The sequence below is a fragment of the Sceloporus occidentalis genome, unplaced genomic scaffold (genome assembly GCF_023333645.1).
Source record: "Sceloporus occidentalis isolate IW3139 unplaced genomic scaffold, rSceOcc1.0.p SCAF_12, whole genome shotgun sequence".
NCBI lineage: Eukaryota > Metazoa > Chordata > Lepidosauria > Squamata > Phrynosomatidae > Sceloporus > Sceloporus occidentalis.
This window is the reverse complement of record NW_028316992.1, coordinates 20,731,596-20,745,700: the sequence shown is the minus strand read 5'-3', so window position 1 is coordinate 20,745,700 and position 14,105 is coordinate 20,731,596. Positions and strand designations below refer to the sequence as shown.

The 14,105-nt window shown below is 39.3% G+C and overlaps 1 protein-coding gene across 5 annotated transcripts in view; it reads left to right on the top strand.

Moving 5' to 3' along the window:
* Window positions 1–14,105, top strand: part of IFT54 (intraflagellar transport 54) — a 30,748-nt gene that overhangs the window by 2,728 nt on the left and 13,915 nt on the right. For all 5 annotated transcript variants that reach the window (XM_089477727.1, XM_089477726.1, XM_089477725.1 and 2 more), the window contains exons 2-7: window positions 4,290–4,358; window positions 4,812–4,973; window positions 7,384–7,512; window positions 7,621–8,097; window positions 9,900–9,977; window positions 12,410–12,485. In XM_089477727.1, the coding sequence (XP_089333853.1) occupies window positions 4,290–4,358; window positions 4,812–4,973; window positions 7,384–7,512; window positions 7,621–8,097; window positions 9,900–9,977; window positions 12,410–12,485 (991 nt within the window). The remainder of the gene's footprint in view (window positions 1–4,289; window positions 4,359–4,811; window positions 4,974–7,383; window positions 7,513–7,620; window positions 8,098–9,899; window positions 9,978–12,409; window positions 12,486–14,105) is intronic.

Genomic DNA, 14,105 nt, shown 5'->3' with positions numbered 1-14,105 from the left:
TCCATCTGGCTTCTTTTTCTACTCTCTTTCACCTTTCCTAGCATTACTATCTTTTCCAATGGGCCATCACTTCTCATGACGTGTCCAAAGTACGACAGCCACAGTTTTATTGTCATCTTGGCTTCCAGGGAGATTTCCGGCTTGATCTGCTCTAGGACCCATTTGTTGGTCTTTTTGGCCATCCACAGAATCCAAGGCACTCTTCTCCAGCACCACTTCTCCAATGACCTCACCACCAAGAAGGACAAGGCACTGACATCCTCACCACCAAGAAGGACAAGGCACTGCAAAATGTAGGACGTTCGAGAAAATTGGAGGACATGACCAAGTGAAAGCTCAAAACACTCATGAATCCATGCTTCTTATTCATCTAAATGGAGGACAGTTTGGAATTCCTCCTGGACAGAAGGAGGAGATGGAAGACAGGTTGTGGAAAAGAAGGATTTCTGCTCACCATGATCTTAAATGAGTTGATTTTGTTCTTATCTGCTTTCTTCACTGTCCAGATCTTACAGCTATGCATGGTAATGGGAAATACGATAGCTTGGATAGTTCTAGTGTTAGTGTTCACTTGACTATCTTTGCACTTTAGGATCTTGTGTAGTTCCTCTATGAACATTCCTAGTCTTCTTCAGATTTCTTGATCTTAGTCTCGATTGTGAACAATGTTTGATCCCATCTCTAGAAGCTGCCCATTCTTCAGCCCCACACTGGAGGCTGGGGCAGTCTGCTATGCCTTTAACCATTTTGCGGGAAAGGGAATTGCTTCTCATGTAACCAGGTAACAAGCCTGGTGAAACTCCCTCTTCCACACAACAGTTAAACACACAGGAGCCCTGCCTCGTTTCACTTTCACAGCCCTGTCAGTTGGCCCAAGTAAGACAAGATACGTTGGTTTGGACTTTAAGTCACAACAGAAACAGATGTGCATACAGCTGTAATGATTATTAAAAATGTGTACTAGGTAATTTAAATGCCTAGGAGTAGACCTGTATACACACAGTCACTTCATTTCATCCATCTGATGAAGTAGATGTAAGTTTACAAAACCTTATGCTATCAACTTCTTTATTGGGAGTCCAAAACAGATGGGCCAAAAGAACCACCATGGGACCACACTGACACCGTTTATGCTAGGGCCATGGCAACCGCATGCACCTGATCCCGATTCAGGCCGCCGGCATGGTCCTGTATCATGGGTAGGAGCAAATTCTTCCGCTCCTTTTTGGTTCTGTTTTTCAGCGATGGTGTGGCATCAGCACAGATTCTGGCTGCTTTCAAAGCATGCAGCATCTGCACTCTGTGCCCCAAACGTGACCAGAAATTGCATCATTTGGCCTGTCTATTTCAGGCTTCAGTTAGTCTCAAGAGTGCTACAAGGTTCCTTTGAATACTGATATTCCAGACTAACACAGCTCTACCTTTGAATTCTAGGTAATTACAAAACCTCCACACTGCACTGGTCATCTGTTCATGTTAGCTGTCAGCAATAGATGCCAATTTTTATTGATTAGGCAGTGCCAGCAGAATTGGATTTGAGACCTTATATCTTTGGCAAGGGCAACTCACTGTAGGATGTAGTGACTCTGATTTCTCTGTTCCTTAAAAGTACAGTTGACCCTCCTTATCCACTGATTTTTTTTATCCACGGATTCAAGCAACCATGGCTTTAAAATGTAAAAAAATAAAGAAGTAGAAATTCCAAATAGCCAAACCTTGATTTTGCCATTTTATATAAGGGGTACCATTTTGCTATGCCATTGCATTTAATGGGACCTGAGCATCCACAGATTTTGTTATCCATTGGGGATCCTGGAACCAAAACCCAGCGGATAACATGGACCCACTGTACAGGGACTGTTTCCTGTAGACTACTGATTCTGACATGCCAGAAGCCCCAATGGAAAGGAGTGCCAGGAGCTGATAGCTAGAAGGGGAAAAATTGAGAACCATCACTGTAGATAGAGATACTACACAACTCCATAAAGATATATTTAGGGAAGGGTGCATTGCGTTGATGAGAGTAAAAGGATGACCAGGCTGAATAAAATCTGTTCCCATCCCATCACCCTGAACACCATCACTACCCCACCTCCCCATCTCATTCGAGATATTCTTGTGTTGCTGGTAAAGCTAATGGATCCCCCAACCCAGTTATAATGATTTGTGGACTAGAACAGTGCCACTCAATGTCTATGGACTTGTGCTGGTCCCTGGTATTAGTCCCTTAGGATTCCAGTAAAAAAGGAAACTATTCTAGCTAATGATACAGGTCCTTGGCACATTGGTGGAAAACCCCCCACATTTAATAGCTTGGGAAGCTCTGGACTAGAGCTCTCCACATCAGATGATGGTATGCTAGTCTCAATTTATAGACAAAGTTGACTATGAGGATGGAGGGGAAATATTTAAAAAGTGGGGCCAGAGGTCAGTACAATGGAAGTGCAGTGCTTAAAATGTGGGTTGAGGAGGCTCAGGTTTACATCTTCTTGCAACCACCTGTCTTAGTGGTTTGTTGTGAAGTTAATAGGGGATGAACCCTGTATATATATGTGTTCTTGCTCCCCAGTGGAAGAGCAGGGGATACAAATGTAATAAATAATAATTACCGTGTATGTAAAAGATTTAAGAAGTAAATCCAGTTGCTAGTCCCAGTTACAGTAGTCTTGGTGAATCACTTATGTCATCACTTATGTAAACTCCACTGATTTACATAGGTGTCTGCTGTAAATGGGTCTAGCAGTTGGGCTTAGGCTTGAGAGTCTCATGGGGCTGTAAAACTAGCAGATTTGTTGTAGCTTAAGTTTTTATAAAGTAGAGCCCACTTTGTCAGAAATACGTATTACCCTAATTTATCACATGGATACAGAGGAGTATAATGTGTAAATAATGGGGCTGAATAGAATAGCAGAGGCAGCTGTAGATCTGGAGAGTCCTAATATGCAGGATAGAAGAACATTACACTTACCCTTCTGCTTGACTGCATCACATATTTGTCAGGCATGGGCTCTGACCCACTGAAATTGAATCCTTCTGTAAATCTCGTGCTTTATAAGCATACAGATCTGTACATTTTGTGGAATGACTCAGGTGAAGATATAGGAACATGCTTCCAAGTAAACTTGTATATGATTGCATGGTAAGATGCAAAATCTAACAAGCAAGATGTACAGCCTTTAGCAAGAGAAACAATAAATGCCATTACCCTGTACATTTGGCTTTGATATTTGAGTGATCTGAAGTACGATATCTTTGCTTTTGAATGCATATGAGGTATTGTTTAGAACAAAAACAAAAATGCTCTAAAAGCTTAGAGAAAGACAGAAGGCTTAATTTGCACTCATCCTTCCTTGCCCCTGTAGCCTTTTATGTCCTTTGGAAAGCTGTAGTAACAAGTTTGCATACCTGTGGAACAGTGTAACAGGTGGTATAGGTGACTCTCAGAACTATATCTCCCAGAATCCACTTGCTAAATGTAAAAAAAAATCAGTTTTTTCAAGCTCTAGAATATTCAGTTGGAAGGCAGAATTATCATCCATCAGTTCAAATTAGCACTTGGCTTGGAGATGTTACCTTTTGTTGGTTAGTGCCAGTAGGAGTCTCTACTGGGACCAGCCAGTCCCAGATCCTAGGCCCTACTTTGAATAATAACGTGCTTGCTGAGCAGATCTTGGGATTCAGCCCAAACAGAACAAGAAAGTTCTTGTGACCACATGGATTTCATGGCAAGACTTTAGCAAGTGCTTAATTTAGTTAGAATTCAATTTCACTATTGCTGAAGATCTTGTAAAAATAGAAAAAGCATTAATTCAAAATTAAAACAGCCAAGGTTGTTATTTAGGGATTCTTACTTTTCTGTAGCCTTTGGTATTCTTTCCTCACTGGTTGATTGGGATCCAATTCTGACTTTTCTCAGAGTTCTCTATCCTCAAGAAGTCATTCTTAAACATTTTCTTTAGAGTCGACATAAATCAGAAACTACTTGAATGCATACAACAACAAGGATAATCTGAGTCATGGAATTTAGCATAAATACATTAGAATACTATAGAGGAGGATATCTCTGGAGATTATAATGATTATCTCTTACCATTATACAAACCTGTGTTAAAGCAATTCTGTATGCTTTGGGAGATATCCATATTAGACAGAACTGGAATATATCTGAAGTCTAGTTGAAAAGTGGTAAACCTGAAAACATTAGCATTTATATAGGAACATGAGCATATGCCAAAAACTAGTGTGCCTACCAAATCCAGAAACAAAACACTGTTTGTATTGTTTTAAAGGTGATTAGATCAACTGGTTTCATGAAAGGACTGTACACAGAAGCCGAGATGAAATCTGATAATGTCAAGGTATGTATGCACGCTCATTATTTATTTCTTTACTTTTAATTTAAGAAACATTTCTAATGCATGTATACATAAACCTCTACAGCTTGATGGATATACAGTGCACCCGTGCCATACGCAGGCGCGCCATACGCGGCCTTGAGCATACACGCTGAAGCCGCGGCGCGGGGCGGAAGGGGCGGCACGTCCCATTCAATTGAATGGGCGCACGCGCCCATTGTGCCCTGCGCATGCCTGCGCCACCGCGCCGCCACACACGAGCCCCATTGTTTCCAGTGGGGCTCGAGCATAGGCGGAATTCGCCTTACGCGGAGGGATCCGGAACGGATCCCCCGCGTAAGGCGAGGACGGACTGTAATAACTGCATTGGGCCAAAATGCTAAATAGGCACAATATTTTAAATGAAAGATTACAATCCATTAGGATAAAATTCTTAAAATCATGATGTTTTGCCAGGATAAAGATGCGAAAATCAGCTTCCTTCAGAAGGCAATTGATGTTGTCATCATGGTGACAGGGGAACCCTTGGCGGTAAAGCCAGCACGTATTGTTGCTGGACACGAACCTGAAAAGACCAATGAGTTACTTCAAGCAATTGCCAAATGCTGTCTTAATAAGGTAGGATCTCTGTGTATATTTGTAGTTCTGGGAGTTTAATATGACTAATATATTTGTTAGCAAACAGATGTGGAATCCCAGCTGATGGGAAAGTAGGTTGAACAAGAAGGGTAAGCTGTTGGACAATTGCAGCTGAGTGATTTGAGGCATTAAGTAAGCCTCTCATTCCCCATTGTTGTTCCATAGAAAATTCGCCCTTCCCAATGCTCTTTATTAGACATGTAAAGTTATCTTTTTTCACATGAGAAAAAAATAGAAACAGTCACAAGAGAAAGTAGAAGCAGCAATATTTGATAGACTGGAATGCCATACTGAGATACTAGGTACTAACTAAAGACTCAAGTGCCAGCTATGTGGGATGGTAAAAATGTGATGCTTGAATAAAGAATGCTGTCAGGATAAGAACAAATCTTGAATGCAGGCAGAGCCGAATAATCACATACATACGTGGGCACCTTATACATACGCAGGCACCTTTTATACTGCTTCCAGCTCATGCTGGAAGCACCACGCCATTTAATGCATGGCGCACACGCACACTGCACTCATGCCGCTGCGCCACTGCGTGCATGAGCCCCATTATCCTCAATCGGACTCGAACATAGGCGGAACTTGCCTTACATGGTGGAGTCTGGAATGGATCCCCGCATAAGGCAAGGGAACACTGTACTACTCAAAATGGTTTTGGATCTGATTTAGCACGCTTGACTCATTTTTTGTAAACAAAAGTAAAGGAACCTGCCATCTTAATTTTTTAAGTTGTATAGCCAGCTCATGTTGTATAAACGTTTTTTGATATCCCCGAATAGTCAAACTGAACATTTGATTGTGAGAAAAATATCTCCAAAATACATTTGTGGAGAATCCTGTGACAAAAAGGATCAGTGTAACTATAATTCTGGATAGAGCTGCATCAATACATTGTTCAAAATGCTTTCCCTTTTTATTTCCAGGCAGAAATTAATTCAGCTACCAAACTGCAGTCTGGACGTGTACTTACTATTTTGTTACTGAATGTACATTCTTCTGTCCAGAATTAACCTTAGGGGAAATCAGTACTGTCATTTTGTAGCAGAGCTTGCATTGTCATGACCGTCTAACTAGTTTTCTGCTTTAAAACTTTATTGGGACTTTTAAGGAAATAAAATGATAAATGTTTTAAACCACAACTTGTGCTTTGGAACAAGTAAAAACAAAACCTTAAAACAACTGCAGATAGATAGCTGCAGAAAGGATAAAAGGTACAAAGGTGGACATTGACATCTACATTCATTTTGGAGGCATGTGTTTGTGGTGCAAAGGCTAGGAAAGTTAGGCTTGCCCCATGAGAATAAAACCTCAATGCTGGCTTTGGGGCTTTTTGTTTTATGGAGTTGAATGGGAGACATCTGCTGACAACTACTTCTTTCAGTGGAATCAGAAGCAGGAGCAGTCTAACCTCCCCACTGAAGCCCCCCATGTACCTCTAAAGCTATTTTGGAGGGCTATGAAGCCCCCTTGAACCAGTTTTTGGACAGCAGTGAAAACTGCAATGGGGAAGGGAGGGGAAGAAGATTCCAGCACACTAGCACTGCAGCATCACCATAATTTATTCCATAACTGGCAGTATTATATTGGCTAGTGAAACCTAATAGTGACTGCAGCCCTTTCACAATTATCTCTGCTTTGAAAATACCGATTGGTAAAGATGAGAAAACAATGGGAAAGAAGCAGACTGGTAGCTCTTAAAATGGGCTGCTGCCGTGGCCCCAAATGGACCACCTTAGGTGACCTCAGAACAGCTTCCATGTCCCTGAAACAGCCGGAAGCTGCACTTTTTGGCCCGTCTGTTTCAGGCCAATATTTCTCAGTAGGATCATACTGAATACTGGATATGGGGAAAATCTGTAACCTATTACAAGTTGAGTATCTCTTATCCAGAATTCCAAAATCTTAATACTCCAAAATCATCCACATGAGTATCTGAGATAGTGACACCTTTGTTTTCTGATAGTTCAGAGTACATGAGCTTTGTTTTGTTCACAAAATTATTTTAAAAATACAGGCTATGTGTATAAGATGTATACGAAATATAAATGAATTTCACGTTGGGTCCCATCTCCAAGTTACTTTGTTTATGTATATGCAAACATTAAAAAAAATTGAAATACTAAACACTTCTGGTCCCAAGCATTTCAGATAATGGATACCCAACCTGTAGTATTTATGTTTACTTAGAAGTAAGTTACACTTGATTCCTCTGTAGGCATAATTCTGGGTCTAGCACTGAAGGAATTAATATGATGAGTGAAAAGGAATAACAGCAATGATGATGATGATTCTAAAGTAGCAGCATGTGGGTTAGAGAAATAAATATGCCTACTGTGAGCTAAAACTGCAGGACAATTTCTTTTGCACTTGCTCTTTGTAGCTATCCAGTGATGAAGCTGTTCAAAAAGTTCTTGCTGGAGAAAAAGCAGATATGAAAGGAAAGACACCATCCTCTTCTAAATCCCAAAACAAAGAATCTAGAACAGAAGAACATCGATCCCATAAAGAGGTGCAGTGGACAACTTTTTATATAAAGGGACTATAAATGCTACTTGTTGCATGAAAAGCAAGGGAGAAGACTGTTTTCCAATTATTATTTTTCTATTTTATTATTTAGGGAAGAGGTGACTCTGAAATAAAAGAAAGAGGCACACGTCAGGACCAAAAACTCAAAGAAGACTTAAAAGAAGAGAGCAAGCAGAAAGAAAATGACAAATCTAAAGATTATGCAAACCATCAAAAAAATCCTGAAAAAGATAATTTTAAGGAAGAAGAAAAACATGAAAGAGAGAGAAACAAGCACAGATCGTCCAAACAGGGTAGAGAGACAGAGAAAATCAGAGACAGAGAAAAAGGAGATGGAGAAGGAACTAAAGAGGAGCATGACAAAGAAAGGGAAAGGGAAAGAAAACAACATGAGGGAGGAAGGGAAAAGGACAGATTAAGAGAGAAAAACAAAGAAAGGGGTAGGGACAAAGATAAAGAACATGAGAAGGTCAAAGAAAGGGGAAAGGATAGGGAAAAAGACAAACGAAAAGAGAGAGGCAGAGATACAGAGCAGTCACGAGAACAAGGAAAAGACAAAGATAAAAAGGTAAAGTGTTTTTTTAAAATGCATGTAAAATAATAGTTGCTAGCACTAACACTAGTATTGTGTTTTTATAGTAATTTTTATTCAAAATGTTTCCAAATAAAAATACAAATAAAGTTATTTAAAGAGAAAAAAAGAAATAAAAAAACAAGATATAAAATGAAGTACAAGAAGATAGTAACGTAGCTGACTTTCTTTTTGGCGGTTATATGTGTGTGTGTGTGTGTGTGTGTGTGTGTGTGTGTGTGTGTGTGTACATATACCAAATATATGCAACTATAAGTCGACCTCATGAATATGTCGAGGGCAGGATTTGAGGCCAAAATTACAGCTTTTGATATGACCCATGAATAAGTCAAGGCTAAAACCTAGGGGCATGTAACAAAGATATAAAAGATGGAGCAAAGGAAAACAATGCCAAAGAACTTAGAGAATTCTGACAGGCATAACTGTTTGTGCTGGATGGTGACGAATAAATAATGGAAATGGTGCCTGCATGATGTAGGGGGCAACTAGATGTGGACGAGGCTAAGAAAATGCACACATGGCAAAAAGGATGTAAAAGCAAAGGAAATGGCTACTATGTTAGCAATGATTATAGCCTTTAACTTGATCTTAGCCAAAAGGCCGAGAAGTGATTGATGGGATTATTTTATTATTATTATTATTATTTTGTTTATTTGTATTTTCCCCCCAGAAATTCTGGCTGTACCAGTATCAAATTGTGACGGATTTTAGCTTTTAACAATAAAGTTATTTTACCTTATAGCCTTTAACTTTAATATGATAACTTTACCTGATTTTAACCTAGAAAAACTGAAAAACAAACACAAATGCATTCCCCAACGCTACCCCTACACTGGCATCACACTGCCTGTCCGACTGCAAACTGGGTAGCTTTATGGCATTCCTTTGGCGCAACGCCACACACTGAAAGGAACACCGAAAGGTGCCACTGCAGCAGCAAGGGCAGCTGTTTGCCGGCTCTAAAAGGATCTGTAGAGCCCTTAAAACCTTTAGAATTATACATGAGGATATACAGTAGTCATACCGCTTTCACTAAAACTACAAGTGTAGTTAACAAATTTGTGTCTCCAAATGTGTACATTATCTAAACGTGTTCCAGATTTTCGATTGAGTAATGGCAGATTATCTTCCTTGAGCATCTGTAGTATTCAGATAGAATGGAAATGTTATGCAGTTAGAATTTAAATTAGGCACCAAGAGCTGTTGGAAGAAAAAAAAACACTGCCTCTGTCTTTGAAAATATAGAAAATAGCAGTTTTACAGATTTGATGATTCACCTGAATAGTTTGTAATGCAGACATCAGATAAATGAAAAATGTGATTGTCCTCATGTTAGGGAACTTTTATATTATATTTTACAGATGTTTTTGTATCATTTTAAATTACTGATTTTAATATGTTGTAATCTTCTTTGAGTCCAATTATTGGGAAAGGGCAGAATATAAATTAATAAAATAAGACACCTCTAAAGAAACAATTTCAATTTTGTTTATGGCCCTTTGCACTTTGAAATAATATATTGAAAAAGTCTGTTATCATGTCACCAAATTTTGAACATTTTATCATCAAGAGGTTTTGTATTCTTGAGACCATGCCATACAAATTAAAAGTCCCCTCAGTTAGTTACAGTAGTGGTTTCATGATACAGAGTTTTGAGCCCAGAATTACATATGTATATCTGACCTGTTGGTATGGATTAATTTTCCCAAAGAATTATGATAACAAAAATACTGTGTAAACAATTCAAAGATTCAATATCTACACTTTTCTTTCTCTAGTCTGCAGGAACTGAGGAGGGTGTGAGTAAAACGTCAGCAGAACGATCAGTGAAAGATAATGCTGAGCCAGATAAAGAAGTAAGGAATAAAAATATTTTGCAGATGACTTCATTTCTTTTGTATTCCTCAAACAAGTGAGAATTAGTACACACATGGTTTTAAAATAATTACTTATAATTATTCAGCTTATTAAAGTAACATAAAGTGGAATATAAACATTGGGGTGTGAGAAGGGGAGTCTTTGCTGAAAACAAAACAAAAGAGAAATAAAGTTTCTTCCTTAAGTGTTCTAGAAATCACCTGTGTGACTTTGTAAGGAATATTCCTAATTGTCTTCCAGATACTGGTTATTGAAGTTGTGGTTAGAGAAAATTGTACTATACAAAAGTCCTAATCCTAGTTTTAAATCCTAATTTTAATACTGTTGGGTTTGTTAAGTAGATGAAAATCTCATACTGGTTAAGTTATTCATTGTATATTGCCTTTTTACTTTTCCCAAAAAGGTTTCATGTTTTTAATTCCTGAACTGATAAACTGCTGTGCTTGTACACGTGGAGCATCATGGTTTCTATTCAGTGTTTTGATATATAGTTCTGTGTGCATGTGTGTGCGCTGTCAAGCTGCCTGTCAGCTTATGGCGACCTCATGAATTTTCTAGGGTTTTCTTAGGCAAGAAATATTCAGAAGCGATTTTGCCATTCCTTTCCTCTGAAATATAGGGGCTGGAGCCGCCCGTTTTTTGTTCCTGAGGGACGCCACAGCAGCCAAATTGTGTGGCATCCCTCTGCACAAAAAAGAACCTGGGAAAACCAGGTTCTTTTAAGTTTGTGTGGTGGATGTCACGAGTGCGCCATTGGCACACTGACGCATCAGTGATGTAAGCGACGTGCACGTCACTTACATCGTGATGGTGACCCCCATATGGATGGGACGCTGCCATCATGCTGCTGTTACATGCTAGGGTTCGGGAGCATGCGGTTGGTGTGCTCTCCCAAACCCTAAAGTCGGCGCCGGCACACCACTTCCTCCCCGTCTGTCTCGGGCCATAGCCTACATACCTGGCATTTGTTAGTGGTCTGTCATCTAAGTACTAACCAAGGCTGACCCTGCTTAGCTTGCAAGTTGTGATGGGATCAGGTGCCTTTAGGTTATTTAAGCCCAACAGTTTAATAGACAGGTAGAAATAGAGTTCTGAAAGAAACATGGAAGGACTGGTCTCATGTACCTTTAATACAGGCATACCTCGGATAACAGTCCTCTGGCAGTGAAGCTCTTTTTTACAATGCCTTTTGATACGTGTTCAATCCCATCTTTCATTCTCTGTCTAGCTCATATTTTTTAGCAGCATTCGTGTTGAGAGAATGGTGAAGGAGGGCTGGAGAAACACAAAGTTTTGGTGTTGCAATAAGCAATGCAATTAAACTTTAAAAAATAATAATAAATAAAAAAATTATTTCTATCCCACTTTTTGCCAAGCAATCAAAGTGGCGTACAACAAGCTGGGAAAGAATGAGATTCTACTCTAGCTGTGTATGATTGCCTACAAGTGTCAAAGTAAATAACAGCTGCTTTCAGAATCATTTACTGAGTGTGTATGAACAGCAAAACTGAAAGAAAAGGGGAGAGTAAATAAGTCTGCCTTGAAGCTGCACCCAGTATATTTTAAAACCATACATCTATAAGTTTGGTCACAAAAAAATGGAAACCATAACAAAAGTATGGTGTTGGGTAAAAGTAATTCCTGGATGCATTTACCTCAAGTGGTCTTTGGATGGTTCAGAATGTGTTTGTTTAGTTATGTAAGATTTATCTGACTTTGTTGCTTCATTCCGCATGTACATATTGTTAGTTTTGAAGAAAATGTTTGTTAGAACAATGCTGCTTGTCTTTTTTGTGGTGTAACCTGTCCTTGTTTTTTTCATGTTTTTTCTGCCGCCAGTACTAAACCTGTTAACAAAGCAGATGATTTCTGTAATTGTGTAGCAGCGGCAATTGCAGTTCCTTATATTAAAAGTTATGCTTTTCAAAATTACACCTTCTGCAAAGCTACTGCACACAAAGAATCTTTTTCCTCCTTTACCTCTGTCCACTTCTACTATGGAAAAATGTATATATCTGGCCTCTTTTCCTCTTCCTTCTTCTTCATTGATAGAGAGGAGCAATCACACTCACTCTCTGCTCTGGCCAGAATATTTACACCAATGTTGAATTATGGGGAGAAAAATAAAAGGATTTATGACATCCACAACTCTAACCCTGATCCCAGATACAACCGATTTATGGTACCCACTTTTCTATACCTCATAGCCTACTGAAAACAGTAGCTAAGCAGTGTCCCCCCTGCCCATTTGTAAGCAGGTAGAAACTACACTGATGGTGCTTCATCATTTTGCAGCTTATTTGTAAACTGCATCTGAGACTGTTTGCACATTGGGGCTAGGTAAAAATCACACACAAGTATATTGAAACATTGTGAATAATTGGCTTTTCTCTTTGTGCATATTTTCAAGAGTGAAAATTCAGCAAGATTATCAAGGCAGCATTCAACTAAGGGACAAAGACAGCGAGCCAAACCTGGAGGTGAAGGTAACTGAAAAAAGGTTTTCTGTGTCATTATATTTCAGAGGTTCCTTTGCATTTGGAACACTTCATACTGTATAGTTCAGTTCACCATAACAGAAGCCATTGTTTCCTGCTGTGTGAGGAAACCTGCATAAGGCTCTCCTCTTTTGAGCAATTGAAGAGATAGAAAGCTTTGGCATATGATTTCAAATTAATTGCAGTACCCCTTACGCTCTTGTTTCTGGGAACTGATGTATTTAAATGCTATGGTTTCAAATCTTGGCTTGCTCTCAGATAAAACAAAAGCAGATGTCTTTGATCTCCTCCTCAGAAAGAGGAGGAAGCATGAAAGCCCAAACCTCACTCATGTAGTAGGAAGCCATGATTTCCCATTAAGTATGTGCCATGGCTATACATACATGCGCAAATCATGGCACTACCTTTCCACAGTGCTGGGATTATGTGTTTCTAGAAGGCAAGAAGCTATGCTGCTTGGCCTGTAAGTACTGCATCAAAGAAGGCACTGGTAAACCACTTCCAAATATCTTTTACCATGAAAATCCTATGATGAGACTATCCATTATGAAACAGGAGATAATGCCAGACAGGTCCAAAGGCACTCAGTGAGTTACTGGGGAAAGGCAGAGGACAACTTTGAATAGTGTTGTGACTAATGACACAACTAGACTGAAGCTGAAAGAACATTCAGCTGTTGATTTGCTCAGAGATGAAAGGAAAGTCTGAAGTTGAACAACACATAGGAAAATAGAATGGGGGAGGCATGAATGGGGGAAACTAGACTTGGATAAGAATAAGAAATGGAATGTATAATATAAGAAATGGAATGGATAAATATTATAATACTTGTAGTGAGTGAGCTAATTTAGAAAGGAATGAGACATTTTCAGTCAGATAATTACACAGTAATTACTCAGAAAATGAAAAGCTAAAGAAATGGGATGGCTTTAATAGTGAGCAGAGATGTAATAAAAACAGTCAAGTGATATAATGCACGTCTGACCTAATTATATCAACAAGACTTCAGGGAAAACAAATAATTATAACAATAATCCAAGTTTATTCTCCACTCAGAAGAGGAAGAAATTTAAAGATTCTGTGCTGGAGTCCAAGATCAAATTTATCATGCATCACAACAGGACACGGTAATCATAGACAATTGGAATGCAAAAGTACTATACAGAAGAACGCCGGAGATTATAGGAAAATTTGGCCTAGGATCAAGAAATGAAAGAGGAGACAGGCTGATTGAATTTTGTAAAGCCAACAATTTGTTCATTACAAACACATTCTCCAGTCAACCAAAGAGGTGACTATATACATGGCTAAGACCTGATAGCCAATATAGAAATCAAATACACAATTGGAAGCTGAAGATGGAGAAGCTCCATTTTGGCCCAGTACAGAAGGGCCAAATGATGTCGTTTCCAGCTGCATTCTGGGCATAGCATTTAGATGATGCACACTCCGAACATAGCCAGAAACCATGTGAATGCTGCACCATCGCCGAAAAACCAGGCTGAAAAGGAGCAGAAAGAATCCGCTCCTTCTGATGGCCTGGATCGAGGCTGGGCACATGCCGTTGCCATGGCCCCAGCGCAAACAGCACCAGTGTAGTCCCGCTGT